At 37.1% G+C, this 24,145-nt stretch overlaps 1 protein-coding gene across 1 annotated transcript in view; it reads right to left on the reverse strand.

The window, feature by feature from the left end:
* Nucleotides 1-2,936: 2,936 nt before the first annotated feature.
* Nucleotides 2,937-24,145, reverse strand: part of spata7 (spermatogenesis associated 7) — a 32,882-nt gene continuing 11,673 nt past the window's right edge. Inside the window, exons 4-11 of the mRNA XM_039741378.1 lie at nt 22,710-22,837; nt 13,608-14,071; nt 12,215-12,281; nt 10,132-10,250; nt 7,129-7,182; nt 6,678-6,755; nt 6,276-6,333; nt 2,937-4,205 (exon numbers count right to left, since the gene is read on the reverse strand). Of these exons, the coding sequence (XP_039597312.1) occupies nt 3,759-4,205; nt 6,276-6,333; nt 6,678-6,755; nt 7,129-7,182; nt 10,132-10,250; nt 12,215-12,281; nt 13,608-14,071; nt 22,710-22,837 (1,415 nt within the window). The 3' untranslated portion in view covers nt 2,937-3,758. The remainder of the gene's footprint in view (nt 4,206-6,275; nt 6,334-6,677; nt 6,756-7,128; nt 7,183-10,131; nt 10,251-12,214; nt 12,282-13,607; nt 14,072-22,709; nt 22,838-24,145) is intronic.

Genomic DNA, 24,145 nt, shown 5'->3' on the forward strand with positions numbered 1-24,145 from the left:
CACAAATAGACAATGTATTTTTACATTGTATAAAAAACGCTTCACTTCCTAGCACAATTATATGTGGTCACTTAATATATACATTTGTGAAAAAATTACTCTAAAAAATTCCAAACCAAATCAAGTTCAAGTCAAGTTGTGGAACATGCACTGGTACAGTGCGTTGCCGCACCCACTACACGGTGAAACAACTTAGGATCCCGGTTTGTAACCCCCCCAGACAGACACACGGTCCAGTCCTACCCTCCGGAAATGACCCTCTATCTGCCGCAGATAGGTGTTATGTGGGCGACCCCTTGGGCTGGTCCAGCCACTTGGGTCCCCAACAATGAGGATCTTATGAGCCAGATCACCCTCGGGGAAACGCGCCATATGGCCATAGTACCGTAACTGATGCTCTCTCACAATGCAGGTAATGTGCCTCATTCGGGACTCCATGAGCAACCGCTTATTTGACACAAAGTCAAACCAACGGTAGCCAAGGATTTTCCGGAGAGACACAGTACCACAGGAGTCCAGTCTTCATTTCAGGTCACTGAATAGCGTCCATGTCTCACAACCATATAGCAAGACAGGAAGCACCAGGACTCTAAAGACTTGGACCTTCGTCTTTTTGCATAGATATCGGAAGCGCCTCACACCCCTTTCCAGCGACCTCATGACCCCCTACTATCTCCCAATCCGTCTACTGACTTCACAGAAAAATTCACCAGAGATATGAATGTCACTGGCAAGGCAAGCAAACCTCTCAACAAGGTCAACACTCTCTCCGCAAACAGACACATTGCTGATGGCTGTGCCCAGAAGTCATTAAAGGCCTGGATGTTGGTTTTTATCCAGGACACTCGCAAGCCCAGACACTCAGACTCCTCACTCAGTCTCTTGAGCGCCCCGATCAGAGCCTCCATTGACTCCGCGAAGATCACAGCATCGTCAGCAAAGTCAAGATCCGTGAATCTTTCTTCACCAACAGATGCCCCACAGCTGCTGGCCCCCATGACCTTGACCAACACCCAGTCCATACAAACATTGAACAGAGCAGGAGCAAGAACTCACCACTGACGGAACCCAGAATCAACTAGGAAAAACACAGAGGTCCTGTCTCTACTCTGCACAGCACTCACAGCACCAGTGTACAGGCCAGCCATGATATCCAGCAACCTCGAGGAGATCCCCGCGAACCTTCAGGATGCCCCACAAGTGAGCTCGATCAAGTGAGTCGAACGCTTTGCAAAAATCAACAAAGGCTGTAAAGAAACTCTGCCGATATTCTCATTTGCGCTCTATGAGAACCCTCAGTGCCAGGATGCGGTCGATGGTAGACTTCTTAGGCGTAAAACCAGACTGTTCCGGTCACTGGTAGGTGAGCAAGTGATCACGGATCCTTTTGAGGACAACTCTAGCAAGGACCTTACCCGTCACCAAGAGCAGTGTTATCGCCCTGTAGTTGCTGCAATCTATGCGATTACCCTTCGCTTTCCAGATAGGGATAAGTCCCATTTTCCAGTCAGTTGGGATGATGCCAGTGTCCCAAATGGAAGCAAATATTGCTTGCTTGCAATGTCAGGAGGACAGCCTTACCACCAGCCTGGAGAAGTTCACCCCGGATACCACAGATCCTTGCATCCCTTCCCCCCCTTCAGCTGGTTCACCACCTGAGCAATCTCAGTGAGATTGAGTGGTTCACAGCTAATTGGAGGATCAGCCTCAAGAACCGTGGACCCAGAGATGTCCAACATCCTAGCCAGAGGATCAGCTTTGAACAACTGCTCAAAGTAGCCAGCCCAGCGGGTTACAACTGCAGCGTCATCTGTAAGGACCATTCCATCAGCTGCCCTGTGACTCTCCGAGAAACAGATTTAGATGTGCCTAATGCTTTGATCCCTCTGTAAACAGGACGTGAGTTGCTAGACCACAGATGCTGTGTCACTTGCTCTCAGATTCCTCTAACAAACGCCTTTTTATCTGCCCTCAGAGCCCTCGCTGCCGTCCTTCTCAGTTCCCAGTACAGATCAGAATTGCCATTGAGCCGTGCGCTGCGACTCCTCTCGATGATATCCAGGGTGCCCTGCGAGATGAAACACCTCCTTCTGGGAACACCGGTAACACCAACATAACCCTCAGCAACCTTCAGGGTTTTGTCACAGAAGGTCTCCCATATCACATTAGGATCGGCAGTCGTACCTAAATCTGAAAGTTCCTCATACAAACTGCGTGCAAACTCATTAGAAACAGCCTGGTCTTGGAGTCTGGCCAAGTCCAGGCTCATTTTCCTAGTAGGTGGTAACCTACTGGACCTAAGCTGGATCCTAAGAGTAACAAGTCTGTGGTCAGAAGTCACAAACTGGGCACTTCTGTAGACCCTACAAGTTTTGCAAGAGCCTCCAGCGTCTGCCCAAGAGGATGTGATCAATCTCCTTCACCGCACCACCAGTATAGGAGTACCAAGTCCAACGATGCGGTTCAGGGCACTGGAACCAGGATCCAGTGATTCGCAGCTCCCGACCTTTTGCAAAGTCAAGGAACATCAAGCTATTTTCACCACGGTCACCAGACCCATGGGGACAGAGACAATCTTCATAGCAGGCCCTGCCAATGCCAGTGGCTGCATTGAAGTCACCCATGACCAGAGGAGTGTCTCCTCGTGGGCATCCATCAACCACAGAGCGAAGCTGCGAATAAAATTCTTTAATCTGTAATGCACTATAAAACACTTACACTGGTATACTGTAACATTTGATGAATTTTAAAAGCACTGCTAAATAAATATCCATACATTCATTAATTATCGGACCCACTTAATTCAATATAGGAGAATACAGAGGCAGAAGCCCACACCAGTGCCATTAGTCATTACAAGGAACCTGCCCCTACATCAGGTGATTTTTTTTTAAGTATATATATATTTTCATAATCTTTGGAAAAAACTATAAGAATAATATCAGAATAAGGTTTATTTTAATAACAACAAAAATATATAGGCAGTTTAACATTCTTTCACATATAAATTTCCAGCATCTAACAGTAGCTCTTGAACATTTCATAATTAGCATGATAAAAGTCACATTTGAAAATTAATGTACTGTAGTCAAGCTTTGTAAGTAGTTATTACTTCTTTCAATGACTTTAGAAAATCTGTTTTTGACTAGTTCTCCACTTGACACTGGGTTGTCATTTGATGGATCATCCAAGAATTGTCAATCAAGCCCGACTCCATATCTGTTATAATGACAGTGAGGGGCAATCAGTGCTCTCACAAAATGAACACCCTAATTCGACATAAGGCAGCCAAGTACTTAGCATAATACCGATAGGACCGTGTGACATCAGCAATTACACATCCTTACATCAAGTCCTAAATAATATACATTATTAATAAATATATACTGTGCCTATAAAACATATTCATCCCCTTCAGAGTTTTCATTTTTTATTGTTGAATCACAGGGGATTTAATTTGGCTTTTGACTTTGATAATTAAAAAGGGGTGAATATGTACTGTATGTGATTAATTATGTTGCGTTTTATATTTGTAATTAATTTACAGCACTTCACAGTGGTCTGTTTTCATTTTGACTTTTACTTAGGAGTCTTTTTTCTGTTAATCATTATCAAAAAAGCCAAGTGAAATCCACAGTGATTAATGTTGGATAACCAAAAACACCTGAAAACTTCAAACAAAGTAAATATTTGTATAGGCAATGTATCTGCTAACAAAAATAGACATGTTAAATTCACAAACTCAAACTCTAAATTATTTAACAGGGCTCCAATGAAATTTCCAAAGACTCATTTTTACTAGATATAAACAATGATTCTGCTAAACTTTGCTCCAGAACTTCAACATCCTTTAGGTTTCCTGAAGCATCAACATCAATTTCATCTTGTGCTGTGTTTTTTTCAAGTGTCAATGTGACATCTTCTTCTCTTTGGAATTCTTCTTGGAGGATTTCAGGTTCTTGGTTATTAAATTGATCCGAATTTCCTTCAGGTAATTTAGTTGAAAAACTCTCCTTGGCATATAAACGGGGTGAACTGGAAACATTTGTTTCTTCAGTCTGTAAGCTTAAGCTATGATCTTCTTCAAGACCAAAGTCTAAATGTGCAGTCTTCTTTGAAAAGCCTCGGGTCTCTCTAGTTTTTATGACACTGGCACTGATGCCAAGATCTTCTCGAAGCACATCTATCAGGTGGTGCATTTTACCCTTTTAAAAAGAAATGAATAAAATGTTACTGTTATTAATGAAAGGAAAGATATAAATGACACGGACATTACGATGCTGCCAATATTTTACAAACTTTGATGAGAACAATTATGTGTTGCAGTTCTGTGTGAACAAGGCTTCCATTTTCGTAACTTGCTTGTCAGCTCACTTCTAAGCATGGCCTAAGATCCAAAGTGTGCAACGTCATCTGTTAAACATTGTGTTGGGGGTGTTAGGACTTTGGGATGTAATGCTGCCACAGGTACTGGCACACTTAAGTCTCTTCATTGATGATGTGACTGGTGGGGGCAGCTGCACAATGAATTCTGATTTGTTTAGAAACAGTTTATCTGCTGAAGTTCCAGTAAATGCCTCCAAACTCATTGGATGGCACTTCATCCTACAACATAATAATGATTCCCAACATATGCTAAGCAAAATTTTCTAAGCTAAACAAATGGAAAACTATTGAATGGCCAAGCCAGCAACCTGATTTAAATTCGATTGAGCATGCCTTTCATATGCTGTAGAGAAAATTAAAGATGAAAAGCCTCCTGAACAAGCAGGAACTCAAGATGGCTGCATTAGAGGCTTCACAGAGCATCACCAGAGAAGATATTCAGCACCTGAATCACAGACTTAAAGCAATCATTGCATGCAACAAAGAACTTAATATGACAGCTTTGATACTGTATACCTGCCATCGCTATGTCCCAAACATTATGATGCCCTGAAATGGGGGAGGCCATGTACCAAAAGTTCAGTCATGTCTACGTGGTGTGACTGGAATGAATGCTAATACCCTTAAATGAAAGTCTGCAATGTGCACTTTTCACGTCAACTGTTTTATTTGTAATTTTAAACTCTGTAGCAGAGGGGTAAATCAAGGAAAAATGTGTCTTTGTCCCAAACATTATGAAGGGCACTATATATAAATTCTGGACCAGAACCAATGACAGGTCTTTCAGACTGTGTCAAATGAATATCTTAACACATCTTCTAAACCTATAACATCAGGCTGCCATAGGGGCAACAAGATTTTTTCACATGTACGTTTGAAGTCATCGGCTTACTTTTCTGGATGGTGCCTTTGTAGGTGATTGATTAAATTCATTGTGAGACATTTCTTGAACATGTTTTCCATACTGGTGTTTTTGTTGGTGGTGATCATGTCAGAAATGGCTTCACAGGGAACATTTTAATCCTACAAAGTGTCCAGTAAATCAAAGGAAATCAAAACATTAAATCAGTTATGCACCCCTGTTCAGTGGCATATGATTTAAGTGTCATCATATCCATTGTGCACATAATGTCAATAAATTCTTCTTATACTGTTAATGACTGCATCTGATGTGTTTTGTGTATTTCTGTTTAATCAATCCATTCATTTTTGGGAGGTGGGAGTTAAGTGAAGGATATGCAGAGAAGCCTGTACCCAAGTACCAGTGCACACTATTGTAGCACATTTTTTAAATCTCAATGTCATTAGTTACCTGCCTATTTTAGTAATGCATTCCATTCATCCAGAGCATTGTTGCAGGATAGCTGGAGCCAATCCCAGCAAGCAGCCCATCACAGGGTGAACATGCGCACCACACGCACACACTAGAGACAGATTTAACTTCATCAAGCCACGTAAACTGCAGAACTCTCCTTTAAGAAAAGGTGTTTTCATGATGCCACCATACACGTTTCATTCATTTCCCTTTGTTTAGCAAATATGTTTCAGGAAAGAAGTGAGATGCTATGGTGAGCAACGTGATATTACTTTTAGTAACATGCAAATCCACTTGGATCTTACAAAGTCAAATTTCACAAGTAAGTTAGTGGACCAGCATAACAGCATATAATTAGACATGTGTTTCAGCTTTGAATATTTATAGCTGTAAAGGCATTCTGTATAGCTTGAACAGATGCTTCTGGGGGAAAAAAATACACTTGCCAACATGAACAAATATAAATTGCTGAGAGTGTAGAAATTTGGACAGATAAAGTACTGTTTTCAGAGTGAAAATGTCAAGCAAAATATCATTCTGGTACAAAAGGGGAACACAGCACAGCTTTACTCACTTCATCTAATCGATGTTTATTCTGTTCAACATGTCTGTGAAATACACGCTCCAAAACCCTAAGGGGAAATGTTAGAAATTTCTTGAGCCATTTTTCATACTGTATCATTTTCGTTTTAGATCAACTTTTCCTCATGACTTCAGTTATTTAAGAGTTAAAGATTATTACTAATTTTGGTTATTTCACATTTTTACTCTCCTAATTAAAAACATTTAAAGATTTCCTTAAACTGTAAACACTTAAATATACATTTATACTTAAGAGGTAAAAAACAAAACATTATACATAACAAATTAGGTTCAGCTTCTCGGGTGGATTCCTTTAAAGTAAATTGTAACAAAAGTTCAAGAAAAGCCTCGTTTTAGATCATATCGCAAGTGCAGAATACAACTGTAAGCATACCTATCTGAATACAATCCCATTGTTATAATTTCATTTGTTAGGTTTGCAATAAATTCTAGATACTGTATTTCTTCCTCTCTGTAAAATAAAGAAAATGTGATCATTATCTCGAGGAAGCCATTTGTGCAGCACATCTCTGTCAAAGTAGGAACATAATGCTGCATCTGGTTTAGCTGTAAGCAACCTGAAACAATGTGAAATAGTACTTTAACACAAGATTAATACACAAGATTTGTTTATATAATAATTTTATGGTTTTATAAAAGCTCCTCCAAATCCATTGAAAAATAACCAACACGATAATTATGTTTTTTTGCCTGAATTTACAATTAAGAAACAAATGTTACTTCTCTCAGAAAATGTGCAAGACTTAAACAAATATGTTAAGTAAGCAAACACAACCAGGATAAAAAGCTTAATTCTAAAATATAGCAAAGTCCACTGAGCTTACTCTGCTTTCACCTTCCTCATGACTGGGGAGGTCACACGATCAGAAATTGACAATCTGGAAAGAGGCAAATTCACATTATTTTATTGCTATGTTTGTTTATTTCACAAAATATTAAAATCAGAAATCATTCTTTCACAAAAGATTTGAAAATTTAAAGTTTATAGTCACTGGTTTTATAACACAGCACATTTTTTCCCCAAGTGTACAGCTGGTTACAAATTCTCAGTTCTCTGTTGATGAAACTCAATTCTAGCATTCATGCTGAGCCCTCTGAGTATTTAAGGCATTTTAGAAAACTGCTACTACTGTGTGCAATGCGTCATCATTTTGACACATTCCTTCACGTCCATGTGGGCTTTCTGTTGGTATTCTGCTTTCTTCCCACCTCCCAAACAAATGTGTGTTAAGAGGGTTAGCAGCTTCAAATTGACGAAATGCAATGGATGTGCTCAATGGTGAACTCCAAGATGAATGCAGAGAGTGGTACACTAGATAAACCAGGCTTGGAAACTTGGGTCATCTTAGTATTACTCAAAAGTCAAAACTGAAATGAGTAAGATTCAGTTTTTAAAGAGAGTTTGTCTATAAAGCATACATGTCAGAGAAACTCTCACAGGCTCAGCTGAGGTATGTAATAACCCACCGAGACGAGAGGGTGCACTGATGCTAACACGGTCATCTTCTTTCTCCACAATATCGAGAAGCCAGCCAGTGAAGGCAAATGACCCTGCCCCTTCTGGTCTAGCTGCCATAAAAACCCCAGTCATTCTGGAAGGAGGTGTCTTTTACTAGTTCAAACAACCCGCTGGATGGAGTTCAACTAGCGAAAACGACTTGGCAATCCAGCCCAACACTTTAACATTTGCCTGTTTTTTTCGCCGTAACGGGACATATGCTAAAGAGCGTTTTCTATATGTTTTGATATACTTTATCTCCGGACAATAAATGGGAGGACTCAGTTGGTGCCCAAAAATTTCTCGAAATTTTGGAGCTGTCATTCCTGCACCCAGCAACAAGACATACTGTACTAGTTTTCAAAGAAGTGTTCTAAAGAATGTACACCACAAGTTGGGTTCTTAACCAATCTCAAACTGGGCTACATCGTCTTTTTTTTTGTGAATCATCACTAAAATTTTGCTTACTTTGAAGTTCAATCCACAACTATGTAATTATTCTGAAATATTTAAATTGTGTCCTCAGGTGGTTCTGGTTTAAAATTTCTTAGTTCAGAAAATGCTAAGTGTTGTTTTTATTACTGACAAAGCCCAGTGTTAACTCTAAAATGTTCAATGTGTAAGGAAGCACTTGAAAAATGGCAGTTAAATGAATGCAAGTTAAACGTTCAAGAATGATTTGTAGAATATCTTGAGGGCACCTATCATCTCCATTAGAACTTTGTGGATAAAATAAGGGGGGTCTTGGAGGCTAAAGGTCTGTGCTGGTCTCTGGAAGGTTGCTGGTTCAAATCCCATTACTGCCAGAAGGTATCCCCAATCTGTTGGGCCCTTGAGCAAATCCCTTAACTGAAAATTGCTTCAGGTGCGCTGTACAATGTCTGACCATGCACTCTGACTCCAAAAGGTCATGTGAAAAGACATTTTCTTCCCGGGGATTAATAAAGCAAATCAAATCAAATCAAAAAAATCTAATAGTGTAGTGATAACTGAAAATTTAAATTACCAAGCTGGAGGTTTCAGAGGGATGGATAATGTTATTAAATACTAGCTTCTTCACTAGCTGAAATACCCAGCGTTGCCCGGGAGAAAAATAGTTTTTTTTGAATTGTTTGAGAAAAACATAAGTAAAAAAAAACAAAAAAACTTTAAAAATAAAAATAAATTAACAAAGAATAAAGACTCACTGATGTGCTTGTCTTGCGGTTTTGTATGTATGTTATCATCCAGTTAATGCTCAGAACAGGCCAACTCTACTTAATTTGAAAAGGAACAGGCGGGCGCGGTGGTGCTCAAACAAAGAATGCTGGCAGTCACCTCCAGTCACCGTCTGGTGGTCGTTCTGAGTGTCAACTGAATGATATCATGCATAAAAGACCGCAAGGTCACCACCACCCTACCCAGAAGGGGGGCGAGTGTATTTTTAGTCGACCAATGAGAAACATGTGTACCAAGTTTCATGAAAATCACTCCAGCCGTTTGGAAGTGATGCTTGAACAGACATACACACATTGACTTACATACATATACAAGACTGTGTGGTTTTTAATTTTGCATAAACTTTAAAATGCAAGAGTATAATGTCAATGAGCTTCACTTTTGGCTTTAAATGGTCACCAAATCAGGAGGCATAGGTGACTATCCTGTCAGCATTGAGCACACAATTGCACTAACTCTGGAAAGAGGGCTTGCACATCATATTTAGTCTCATTCACTCAAATTTTTAATTTCAAGACCAGGTTTAAAAGAGACAATAGTGATATTGAACCCAGGTATTCTAATTTCCTGAGACTGGAGCTTATCCTGGTAGCATGGGGCAGAAGGCATGAACCAAATCTGAATGGGACATCAATCCTTTGTAGAGCACATTAATGCATACATCTGCACTCACTAATGCTATGCCAGTTTAACTCAATAGGCATATCTGTGACAGAATGGAAAACTGATATAAGCACAGAAAGAAAATCCACTCTCCACGCATACAGCACAGTAACGTAGGCGAGACTTGAACGCAGGACTCTAGAGCTATGAGGCAGCCTCACCAACAGCTGCTCCACTCTTGTCACCTCATACTATTAAATGCTGACATTTGTCCACCATTTTCAACATGTATTATTGATGGTTCATCTTATTAAAAAAAACAAATCAGTTCTTCCCAAAACATAAAATACTCTTGTTTATAAAAGACATTATAAACATTACATAAATTTCAGCAAATACAAAAACACTTCAAACATAAAAAAATCATGATATGTCTGAAATCAGGGTATTTTCTGTTTTATATATACCCCTACTTTGAGAACAAAACTGAAAAAATAAAAACTGTTACCTCAGTGGAGAAGACATTAGATCATATTCTGCACTTTGCTGCATGCGAGTACTGGAAGGACCTAAATATTTATTCAAACCTGACTTATCATCCAGTGTCAGTCCTTCTTTATATGCAGCCTATGTTGCACAGAAAAAAATATGTTTAATTGGAATGATGTAGTAATGAACTTTACAAAGAAAATGCATAAAAGTATCCTAAACAGAATCTTGACACTGGTTAAAAATGTAGGTCCTATAATGACATTTGACTACATATTAATTAGAAAAGCTTTGACATTTTTCAAAACAACCCTGAATAGAACTGAAGCACTGCTTTACAAATGACCTCAGCATCTTTGTTGGATTTAATGAACTAATTCAACAAAATGTTTAATACACACGTGTCAGTTCATATAATGTTAGAAATAAACAACAGATGGACAACAGTGCAATAAACATAGTTTAAACCAAACATATCTGTATTTGTATTACAGTAGGCTTTGGAGTAATGAAACATTAGCTGTACAGGGCAAAGCCCCAACTTATTTGTGTGACTTGAATTTGGAATGCATTTTATCCAATAGGTTTATGAGAAGCTAGCAGCCCTGGGTGCAATGCAGGAACTTCCCCTGGGCCAGGCACTAGTCCACTTCACGATACCGTCACATGCACATCTGAACTCACTGAAAGTAGACCAATTAAGGATCACAAATTTAAGCTAATTATTTTTGGGAAGGTGGAGGACTACAATACTCAGAGAAAACATACACAAATACTAGAAGAACATGCAAGCACCAACCACCAGTTAGGAATCATAGCAAGGTGCCTTATGCTCTTTAACACCAAAGCTAACCACTATGTATCTTTGCTACCCCGCATAATAACTATTGTACAGTCATATGAAAAAGTTTGGGAACCCCTCTCAGCCTGCATAATAATTTACTCTACTTTCAACAAAAAAGATAACAAAAAAAGATAAAAAGATACTTTCATTCCTAGGAACATCTGAGCACTTGGGTGTTTTCTGAACAAAGATTTTTAGTGAAGCAGTATTTAGTTGTATGAAATTAAAGCAAATGTGAAAAACTGGCTGTGCAAAATTTGGGTCCCCTTGTCATTTTGCTGATGTGAATGCATGTAACTGCTCAATACCGATTACTTGCAACACCAAATTGGTTGGATTAGCTCGTTAATAAGCCTTGAACTTCATAGACAGGTGTGTCCAATCATGAGAAAAGGTATTTAAGGTGGTCAATTGAAAGTTGTGCTTCCCTTTGACTCTCCTCTGAAGAGTGACAGCATGGGATCCTCAAAGCAACTCTCAAAAGATCTGAAAACAAAGACTGTTCAGTATCATGGTTTAGGGGAAGGCTACAAAAAGCTATCTCAGAGGTTTAAACTGTCAGTTTTAACTGTAAGGAATGGAATCAGGAAATGGAAGGCCACAGGCACAGTTGCTGTTAAGCCCAGGTCTGGCAGTCCAAAGAAAATACAGGAGCAGCATATGCGCAGGATTGGGAGAAGTACAATGTTCTGGAATGGCCGTCACATTCCCCTGACCTGAATATCATTGAAAATCTATGGGATGATTTGAAGCAGGCTGTCCATGCTCGGCAGCTATCAAATTGAACTGAACTGGAGAGATTTTGTATGGAAGAATGGTCAAAAATACCTCAATCCAGAATCCACACACTCATCAACGGCTATAGGAGGTGTCTAGAGGCTGTTATATTTGCAACTAAGTATTGATGTAATATCTCTGTTGGGTGCCCAAATTTATGCACCTGTCTAATTTTGTTATGATGCATATTGCATATTTTCTGTTAATCCGATAAACTTTATGTCACTGCTGAAATACTACTGTTTCCATAAGGTATGTCATATATTAAAAGGAAGTTTCTACTTTGAAAGCTCAGCCAATGATAAACAAAAATCCAAAGAATTAAGAGGGGTTCCCAAACTTTTTCATATGACTGTATATATTGGAAAAAAAAGCAAGCAGCAATTTTAATTAGAAATCAGTAATTAAATATAAAAAATTAAAAATTAAAAATATGAAGAATATTAGTAAGAATGATAACAAAAATCAGTTGTCTACCAACCTCCTTCTTGCTCCAGTCCGATTCCAACAGCTCAGTTTTATCTTTTATGTCAGCATCTGAGGTCATGCTAAGTGGGAGAGCAAATCATATACTTACACATAACAGGACTATCAGATGTTGTACTCAGTATTAAATTGGCACTTTTTCATTACTGAACACAAAACCAAAAAATGATATTAAATTTTACACTGTTATACTACTACTCTGAATAATATATCAATAAGTATATTACTGTGTTCTCTTTTGTAATGTCAAGACTCAAGCATGGTCAACATTTCTTAACATATTAATGACCCAATACACTGTCATAAAGCCTTAATTCAAAGCAAGAGATTGGCATACAACCAGATGTTTCATTTTCTTTTATCAATGATGAATGCAAAACATTCCACAAGAAAGGAGAAACAGAGGTTTGGTTTATTACTTTTTCTGCTGCATACAATGGTTCTACTCTATAAATTATAAACTACTGGAAATTATACATCTAGATTTTGGATATATACATTTGGATATAGAAAAGACTAATTTTTAGTTAACTAAGAGTACATACTGTAGTAAAAATATAACTTATTTTTAAGAGTTCACCTAGTCAGAATTTGCATTGTACATGCTAAGTTTATGGAATGAAACATTTAAAAAGTCTGAATTAGCATATGATGGCGTAATTCAGGGTGTTCTTAAGAAATGTAAAGATTTACTTCATGAGGTAAAAGTACAAAATAAACAAGAAAAGCTATGTCAGATATTTGGAATATTGAAGTGTGTGTTTTAATTCAAATGATTCAAAAATCTACCCATCTTTCCAACAGATTTCAAGTCTGTTTACTTCGGTGCTAAATAAATACTCCATATTAACTGAAGCAGGACATTGCTGTTCAATAAATCACAGTATAAGCTATCAATGACACTTTTTGTGACAAGATCATGAAAACTGAGCAGGACAATTTTGGTAATATTTGTAGCTAGTTTCATACTACTTGTTCATGGTAAAGCTCCCACTAGATCAGTTCATTCACAAGAGAAATGGCTAGAGCAGACTTACGTCATGAGGCCCACACGTTCACAAACATGGCATTTCTTGGGATACTAGGCAGAATGCACAGAGATGTGCAAATGATGACCAAGGAGCACAGCAGTTGCATGACCTGTGCTGGCAGTAATGGTTTAAGGTGTGACATACGTGATTTTACAGAATATGAATGAATAATTTAACTTTATATTTTTGGAGTACCTACACATTAGTTTATATAATGCTGTGCAACACCAGCACCGAGTCTTTCAAGAATTCATTTTACTGCATTTTTTCTTTTTTTTTTTTGCAATAGTAACTAATCATCCTAATAAACAAAGCACTCAGGAGCCGTATAGGCCTAACAAACAGCTGAGGAATTACCTTATTTGATCTGTCTGTGTGTCATGGTCTACCATTCTTGTAGTTCTCTCTTTGACTTTTTTTCTTCTAGGAGCAGCATAATACCTGTACTGTGACAGAAAAGAATGGGAGTCCTTTTTCAGTGTTCTAGGTGCAAATGGCTGGTGCTCCGTGAAATGATTAGAGTGCTTTTCTAGAAGGTCCCCGCTATATGTTTTTTGTTTTGGATCCTGAAATGATCGATATGTATTCTTGCTTTCAGAGGAACTATAGGATGAAGCCGAGTTATTTCTTCGAGGAAATGAACTTCCATAACTTAGTTCTGAAGAATAGTCAACATCAGTCTGAGAACTGCTTCTCATGGGGCAAGTCTTTGATTGATTAAATTTTTGTTTTGAATGGTAGCATTTATATCTTGGGGAAAATGATTGTGTACTTTCCTGGTTTGGGTAAAATTCTTCAAATCCACTGCTTTTCTCATTGTTCTGAAATGAAAATCAAAACGCCCATTAAAATACGTTTTTTTCAGTTTTACTACTGTACTGCAGTAAATTTATTTACAGAAAAGAGAAATGTATAGAAATTAAACATAAAAAATGCATGTCCTTAAAAGGAAAACTGCAACCAGGTGATTAGAGGTTTGTCAAAAGACTGGTTGTGATATTATAAAAGGAAGCACTTTGGAGAGTATCCTAACATCATTATTCAGGAGTGAGCTTGGTCTGTATGATGCACATTGTATTAAGTCCTTGTTTTTCTTCGCAAAGATGTTAATTAAATTTAAGTATAGAATTTTGTTTTCTCTACCTTCTAAAAAGTTAAAAAATATACAGTTTAAAAAACGTCTAGCATGGTTATACCATGGAAGACTCAAAGAGTGTCTGATCTAAAGAGAACATGCCGGAGAGCTGAGCATAAATGGAGAAAAACTAAACTAATTATCCACTATGAGATATTGAAGGTAAAAATAACTTAATACAATAACATAGTTTGTCTTGAGAGGCAGTGTTATTTCTCTAGAATTATAAATAACAATGCTAGTAATCGCAGAGTCTTATTCTCTACAATTGATCGTCTGCTAAACCCAGGTCACTCAATGGAATGCTTCCAAAATACTTCCAGTGAAACTTGAGGCTTTTGCTGTATTTGTTAATCAAAAAATTAATGTTATTAGAAATAATATAGTACATCTCCCCAATACTGATCCTCTTAAACCACGGTACTCCATTATAAACAAATTACATTCTTTCACCAGCATAGATCTACTTGATTTATATAAAATAATTTCTCATCTGAGACCCTCCACCTGCGTCCCTGACCCAATACCAACACGTTTTTTCAAATAAGTATTGGCGTGCTAATTGATAGTATTATTGACTTGTCATTAGATACGGTGATCTTCCCAGACTGTCTTAAAACTGCTGTAGTTAAACCCCTGCCCAAGATAAATAATCTTGACTCCTCCGCTTTTGAAAATTTTAGACCTATTTCTAACCTGCCTTTCTTAAGTTAAATTTTAGAGAAAGCAGTCATTATGCAGCTTAATGATCACCTCAATGAACATGTTATTCTTGATAAGTTTCAGTTGGGTTTCAGAATAAATCACAGTACAGAAACTGTACTCATTAAAGTTGTAAATGACTTGCGGGTAAATGCAGACAGAGGCCGTTTATCTGTTCTCATCCTCTTAGATCTGAGTGCCGCATTTGATACCATTGATCACAATATTCTTAGAAATCGCCTTAGTCAAGGGGTGGACCTCTTTGGCAGTGTCTTAAATTAGTTTGAATCCTACCTGGCAGGTAGAAAATTCTTTGTTAGTTGTGGTAATTATACTTCAAAGATACAAAATATTCTATACTGTATAGTGTTCCACAAGGCTCTATCCTAGGTCCGCTGCTCTTTTCAATTTACATGCTTCCGTTAGGTCAGATTATCTCGGAGCATAATGTAAGATACCACAGCTATGCTGATGACACACAACAGTATTTATCAATAACACCTGACGACCCCGACTCTATTGATTCACTGATACAATGTCTTACTTATGTTTCTGAATGGATGAGTAGTCATTTTCTCAAACTATATAAAGAGAACACAACAATTTTAGTGATTGGCAATAATGGATATAATGAGATTATTAAAAATAAATTTGATGCAGTAGGATTAAAAGTCAAGATGGAGGTAAAGAATTTAGGGGTAACTATTGACTCTGAGCTGAATTTTAAATCACATATTAATCAGATTAGTAGGACAGCATTTTTTCACGTAAGAAATATAACAAAAGTTAGACCTCTTATAACATTGCAATATACAGAGAAATTAGTTCATGCTTTTGTTTTCAGTCGACTAGATTACTGTAAAGCACTCCTCTCAGGACCACCCAAAAAAGACATCAATCGATTGCAACTAGTGCAGAATGCAGCTGCTAGAATCTTAACTCAGACAAGAAAATCTGAGCACATTTCTCGAGTTTTGATGGCACTAAATTGGTTACATGTGTCATTTAGAATTGACTTTAAAATACTGCTTATGGTTTACAAAGCCTTAAATAATCTCACTCCATCTTATATTTCAGAATGTCTTACACCTTACACTCCAAATCGTAACCTTAGATCTTCAAATGAGTGTCTACTTAGAATTCCAGGAGCTAAACTTAAAAGAAGTGGTGAGGCGGCCTTCTGCTGTTATGCACCTAAAATCTGGAACAGCTTGCCAATAGGAATTTGCCAGGCTAATACAGTGGAGCACTTTAAAACACTGCTGAAAACACATTACGTTAACATGGCTTTCTCATAGCTTCATTTTAGTTTAATCCTGATGCTATGTATATTCAATTAATTATCATTATTATTCATGGTGGCTCCAAAATCCGTACTAACCCCTACTTTCTCTTCTGTTCTTTTTCTGGTTTTCTGTGGCGGCGATCTGTGCCACCACCAGCTAATCAAAACACCGTGATGTCCCTACATTGATGAATTAAAGGTCAGAAATCCACGTGACCGTCATCATCAAGTTCTTCCATGAGAACCCTGACTACAGTGAGGACTGATTGAGGACATTTATGTTAGGTAGAATGCCTAGAGGGGGCTGGGCAGTCTCGTGGCCTGGAACCCCTGCATATTTTATTTTTTTCTTCCAGTCGTCTGGAGTTTTTTTTTTTTCTGTCCTCCCTTGCCATTGGACCTTACTTTTATTCTATGTTAACAAGTGTTCCCTAATTTTAATTCTTATTTATTTTTTCTTTTTTTCTCTTTCTTCATCATGTAAAGCACGTTGAGCTACATTATTTGTATGAAAATGTGCTATATAAATAAATGTTGTTGTTGTTGTTGTTATAAATGTTGATAATAATAGTGGAGCTAACATATTGTATTTTTTTTTATAAAAGTCCACTAGGTAACCATCAAGGCGGGCTGCTTTTCCACTTTGAAGTTAATTTATAGTGCCTAGTAATTCTGAGAGTGTTAGTGGTTTATCCAGTTCCATTGCACTAAGAGTATCGAGCTGTTGTATCTGTAATGAATCAAAAACTCATTAGATTGCCTCTTATCTTCTTTAACCTGAATGGAATATAAGGACTTATAGTACTCTCTAAATGTGTGGGTTATATTTTTATGGACAATAATGTTATCTCCGTCTGTGTTGATAATTACTGTTATTGCATTGCAGACTTACTTGTGGATTTGTTGGGCCAAGATCATATTGGCCTTCTCTCCGTGTTCATAATAATGATGTCACAATTTAAAGATGAGCTGTTCTATTCTTTAGTTGTCAAGAGGTTAAATTCTGATTGCAGAGCCTGCCTTTTCCTATAAAGTGTTTCATTTGAAGTCCTATCTATAATACTATATCTATACGATCTATTATGGTAATTTTGCCAGCTAACTCAAAAGCCTTCTTGGTTTCCAATTTGTTTTTATGAGAAAGATATGAAATAATCTGTCTTCTTAAAAATCCCTTCAGAATTTCCGAGAGCATACCAGCAGAGAGACCTCTAAGGATGCATTTATCTCAAGAAAATAATCAATTTGCTTGGATATAAATTGGATATAAATAACGACAGAGGGTTAAGACAAACAACTATGACACGAATGTGTAGGGCATAGTGTAGGGCAAGATACATGATCAGACAGGGGTGATTAGATATAACAATCTCTAAGTGCCATACTTACAAGATTTAATAATGGGCATAAAATTATTGTCTATGAAGAAATAATCAATTCTTGAGTAACAATGATGTACTGGTGAGGAGGAAGAGTAAGCTCTTAGGTTAGGATTTAAAAACCTCCATGGTTCTACTTTATGATCCAATACAAACTGTGTAATTATTTTTGCTGTGTTAGATATTATTGATGCTGTGGCTGCAGACCAATTCAGGTCTGGATTTAAAACACAACTAACATCTTCAGCCTTTATAATTTTAAGAGTGTTCATGTTATGAATAGATGCAAATACATTTTGGATGAAATATCCATGAACCATGTTAGGTCCATAGCTACTTATCAAAATCTATTTAATATAAAATAAACTGCCCACCACCATAACATATTACCCTGCAGGATCAGATACTACATCTGATACTACAAATGGGATTTTCTGTGTATTAGGATACCCACAACCCTAATTTTCTTGGTGTAGCTGGAGTGAAAAATGTAGCAATCCAATCTCTTTGCAGCCAAAAGTGGTACTTACTTATTAAGCGAATCTCCTGTAATAATACTATCCTGGCACATAGACCTATTAAGTAACAGAATACTTTTTTCACTTTAATCCATAATTGTGACCTTTCGACATTCCAGCTCACAAAGTTCATCATTTAGGCACAGAGGCGCTGCTTCTGAACTTTTGTTGCCATTTTGCAGTCTTAAGTTAAGAAAGTACATTGTTACATATGATAGCTTTGACCTGGATTTCATATCATTGCCAGGTGTTAAGGCTATGGAGCATATGGTAATGTTAACACTTACAGTTATTGGGGTAGAAAAGATAGATAAGAAATAGCATTTCTCTCCCCCCTAACCCCCTCCTCCCATTTTGCCTCCCCAGGTGAGGCTAGTCCCCACTTCACAATGTCCCGGTCCTCTGACATGTCAAGAGACAGTACTTCCAGAACAAAATTAAACCTCCAGCAGTGGTGTAGAATAGGTTAAAATTGAGATATCTTATGATAGTACTGTCCAAATACAATAAACCTAGGATATGATCTTAAACAGTCCCAATAAATTTAGGAAACAATGTTAAATGGTTCCCACGGAGACTGAGATATCATATGATAATACATTCCAATGTGACTCATGATCAAGTTTCAAAAGGATGTCAGAATCACCCTTCTTAACTCTTTTTCTGCTTCATCCAGAGTACTAAAAATATATAACTAATTTAAATGATCACTTTCAATTTGGCAGGACAGAAGAGGCTGTATCTGAGTTTGGCTCTGTGTAGGCGCTGTTTAATGCTGTAGAATGTGGCACAATTAACAGCTGTTGAAAGGGAGAAATCTGGGAAAATACAAATGTGATTAATTTTCAAAAATAATCTCTTTTCTCAGTCTGAGAAGGGACATCAAGTGTTATTTAACTTGTACTTTGTCAAAAACAAACAATAAAGCTTCTCAGCTTTGAGGCATTCAATCCACGTTTACGGTGGACTGCTGAGATCTCGGTGTCTGAGTTTTTCAGGGAGACCTTTGATTCTGATGTTGGTCCTTCTATATATCTATCTTCCAGCACAGCCGGTTTATCCTAAAACACTTTGCATTGTGATTTTGCAGCTGTTGCGTTTTTGCTAGTGGTAGATGTTGATTGTTCAGCTATTTTAATACAATTTGTAAACATTTCTACAAGTACTCTAATTTTACTGTCTAACTTACAGATCTTTTTCTGTATTTTTTCTCAGTTTTCTTCCATTCTTTCTTATCCTTTATTATATCACTCTTTATTTCATTACCTTCAGCTTGGACAGTGGGTTTCAATCATCTCAGCTCTCTGTTGGCAGAGTTGTGAGTCCAGTTGGGAATGATGAGGCTGACTCATGGGAGGTATTATGTGTAGTTGACAGCAGGGATAAAAAGGCCACGCTTGGTTCCAATAATCCTCCTGGAATTGACAAATTCTCTTTGCTGCCTTCCTCCCAGTTTCGCTTCTACTTACATATACTCTCGGCTGGAGCCAATGTTGTAGTGTCATGCCCTGGCAGATCTGTACCTTTGCCCGTCTGTTCCAGGTCAGTCACTGGCAGGCCATATCATAAACTTGAGACCAGTTTGAACTTTGATGGAACTTTAGCTACCTTATCCTTTTCTTTATGAACCCTTTGTTTGCTGCTCATCCTTATTCATACTTGCGTATAATGTAAATACAGGATACCCCGGGATGATATAAAAAAGGGTAAAATAACACCACTGCTAATGGAGCTCTGTCTAGATATCCATCTCCTACAACAGATGAGACGAACATTTTTTCTGGCCGACAATAACATATTGTCTGACTGAGCCTTTACTCGTGTGTAAGCTTTTTAGGTACAGTGAGTTCAGGCAAAGTCTCTGCCCTTTTCTTTCTTTTTTCCATTGTATAATGGTACATAAAGCACATGCCACCAGACAAATAAGTTTCTCTTTTGTTTGTCAGGTCCAAAACAACTGCATTCCTTATTACCCCATAGCCAGGTTACATGCATTGTACTTATGGGTGAGTGCTTACTGGTTGTCAGCTCTCAGATGCACACAAACCCACACCTATGACTTTAGACAAAATCAAACCTGCTGTATTTCCATCAGGGAGAGGTGCAGAATGGATGGACTGAGCTGGATAGAGCTAGACATGTCAAAGTACTCGACTGGTGATCACAAGAATGTGACGTAACTGTTCTGACCTGCTAAGATTGTGTAAACTAAATCAGCCACTGAAAATCGCTGGAAAATTCATGTAATGTGATGTGCATTAAGACATTTTTTCATAGTTTACATGGCTCTGTTATAATTACTAAAGAGGGGTACATTCCAACGTTTTTAGGCAACATACATATGTTTATATTTATGGGGTGTGAAAAGTTAAAAAAAAAAAAAAAAAATACAAGCAAAAAATATAAAAATAACATAATTGTTCCTTCACTGAAAGCCTAAAAGTTTCTGTGGATGTAGGTATCAACTTATGCTTCATATCATTCGAACTGGGAAGACGGAATTTTGGCGGGTTTGTGAAGTCCGAGTTTATCTGATTTCAGATCATGATGCCAATCCAAAATGGTGGCATACATCAAAAACATTAATGAAAGTTGTAGTATTATACTATTTATTAGCATTTCTGTCTATTTGTGTCTCATTAAATCAGTCATACATACAGCCCTGTCCGACTTCTATCCAAGAACATGTCGCTATGGTGTTAGGATGTGCAAAATACATTGTTATCAAATGATAATTATTCCAACAGAGCAAGCACAATAAAGGTTTTCCTAGACGCATCCATATTGCTTTTCAGGATGCTTTACTGGAACATGGTCAATTCGGGTGTGATGTCATTCCCAGTTCCAAATTCTGAGGAATATGGAACGCATCATTACAGTACTTTTAGTAGGGAGCAGCTATTCTACAAACAGCAAGTCAGCCTACGATAACTCACTGCAAAATGTGCACAAGACCATAAGCACAGAATGATTTTTCTTCTGTGTTTGTTACAAACGATATTTCCTCTGGTGATATGTTCATTTTCAACCTAATTAATAAACCCACGTCAATCACACCTCGCAATGAGATCCGCTAAAGAAAATACATAAAATTTGTTGTAACTCATGCAAGAAACCAAACGGTCCAATTCAAATTGACAATCCATTCATAAGGATCATGCACAATATTGACTGTATTACTTTGAAGGAAAGTGTAGAAAATTTGAATGGAAGGACAAGGAAAATAACATGGTCAAATCTGAGGTCAATTTGGGAAATCAAGAATCAATTATTGAAACCATAATGCAAAACCAAAATTCAAAGTCTTAATCTGAAGTATGAACTAAATACCAAAATAGCAAAAACAGAAGTGTGGGGCTTAGAAGTGCAACCTTTATACTGCACTAAATGACACTATCGATACATATTCCCAGTGCATGATGGGAGCACTACCAAAGTAATAGGCAATGCAACACTAACAAGAGTGTTGAAAATAATGTTATTCAATATGCTTATGGAAAAAAATCTAAAAAACATTAATCACAACAATTGACTAGTAAAATGGATTAAAACAGACAGGCAACAGTGACTCCATCTTTACTGAAGATTGAAAAACTTTAACGTCAACCCTATAGTCCTTCATACTTTCTGATATGAAGCATTCTAACCTTGGGTTTCCTTTGTAAACTTTAGCTCACTTGTATCAATTAAACAGAACTTTTTTTAAAAACAAATATAGACATCAAAATTTGTAATTTCCCCTTGGGGACAAAACAAGTATAATATAATTCAATCTAATCTTTAGACAGCAAACTAGATGTCAGGACATTTCTTTATTATTCCAAGTAATGGAATTCTTTACTCATTGAGAACGCTGGTGCCTGCCCTCCTGCAGATTTACAGCTCCACTTTCTAAAATGTGAAAAGTGACCTGCTGTCTGATTTTTCTGTACTATTGCCATAGTCAGTCATTCACACATTAATTTGTTTGTGTATTTTGAAGGATATTTTGCTATATGAGCGAGTTGTGCTTCAGCAAGTTGATTGATGATGTCCTGAAGAGTCCTCTGATACTGATAAAACTCTTGCAATACTTTTTTGTTTTTTCCCCTTCAGGTTTTTGGAAATTTTATTTGGACCACGACACAATGCACCTTCTTTTGATGTCAATTTACTAGCATATGGCTGCATCTAGTCAGATTTATTGTGGACAGTGCCCAGGAATAGACCCTGTTATAATAGGCTAGTTCAAAATCATTCATTTGCCAAAGTTGTAAGTCTTTCACATGTACAAGAAAACCAGACAGCTGGACAACACCCAGGTCGACATAAAAATAAGGTTCAAAAGTTGACCGGGCCATAGAGGTCATGAAGCAGCACTACCAATCAGTGCCACTCAGTGCCATCTGCCATGGAACTGTTTATTTCAAACGTGTATTAAATATATACATTTGCAAGTACCTTTGGGTTGTTAGCTGAAGAAGGCCTCCAAGCACTTGAGTTTCTTCGTGATGAATGAGCAGAAGGTATCTCCCTTTCATAACTGGCCAGATTTTGCAGATTTTTTTCTTTTCTCTTTTGGTCACAGTCTTGAACAATCAAAGTATAAATGAAACAGATTAGGCATATACAACTGCAAAATAACCTTATTATGAAAAACACAATTTAAAATCAAGCACTGGTAAGGATTTAGGTACTGGTATGTAGCTGCTGCTGAGTAAGGCAGGATCAAACAAAAGCCAAACGTGTGCCGAAAGAAATCTCTCAGTCCAAAAACGTTTTGTTTAAAAAAGGTTTAGTGAAAATTCAAAGCAAACAGTCTACACAAGAATAAAGTTGTTACACATGTAGAATAAAAAGCAAAAAAAGGAAAAATTTTTCTTTTGTTAAACTTCAATTGTTTCTATACTTAAGAATGAGTTATTTCTCTATGCTCTACTACACATTCAGTACGTTCTAAATGCATGGCTCTGCACATATAACTGAGCACGGCAGGTTACTAACTGAGAGTAGTAGTTTGCAATCAGAGGGACAATAAATAGTTAGAATATTCCATTTCAGTTCTGCTTGTGGGGGTCATAAGAACCTCCCATATACAATGCACTAATTTATAGACAAACATTTAACATAACTAAGAAAACACTTCTATTGTATTATATAATACTTCTATTATACTTTTATTAAAATGACCTAAATAACTGGCAAATGCCTCTTACACTTTCCACAATTTAAAACTATAACATATTTCTCTTAAGTATTACATAATCTTAGTCAATCCTGACATATCTTTAAAACAGTCCAGTTATATAGATGTAACAAAGAAAATCTACTAATGGTTTTGGTGAAGCTTACCTATAGTTTTATTTTGCCGTTTGTACTGTAAATTATTGCCTTGTTCCTTTTTTGTGCTTATTGCTGCCAGGATTGGTTCAAAAAAGATTAAAGCACACATGTTGACTTTTTATTACTGATTTCAATGATATCAAATGTAGCTGATCAGATAAAAAATCCTTGATGTGAAATTGTGCTTAAACATAACGAATGAATTAGTGCTCTCAAACTACAAAAAAACAAAGTACTTAACTGCAACAAACTCTCAAATAACTGCATTTTTTAAAATTGCTCCACTGAAATCTAAATTAAAGGTTCTTTCAATTTAAAATATGAAATTAGTTTCAAAGGCAAAGAGAAAAACAAAAATACTATTTCATTCAAATATAATGACACTAGTTAAATGTTTTGTCTCAGTCAAGGACAAGGCTCATTTCCTGCAGAATCACAACGGCTTCATGCTTTTGTTTCACAAAATGTTTTAATTAGACCCCTTTTTTTCTTTGCTGTTGATAAAAATAATAAAATAATAGCTGTTTGTTTGCAATCTCACAAATTTCACATAT

Source organism: Polypterus senegalus, chromosome 18, assembly GCF_016835505.1.
Source record: "Polypterus senegalus isolate Bchr_013 chromosome 18, ASM1683550v1, whole genome shotgun sequence".
NCBI classification, from domain to species: Eukaryota; Metazoa; Chordata; class Cladistia; order Polypteriformes; family Polypteridae; genus Polypterus; species Polypterus senegalus.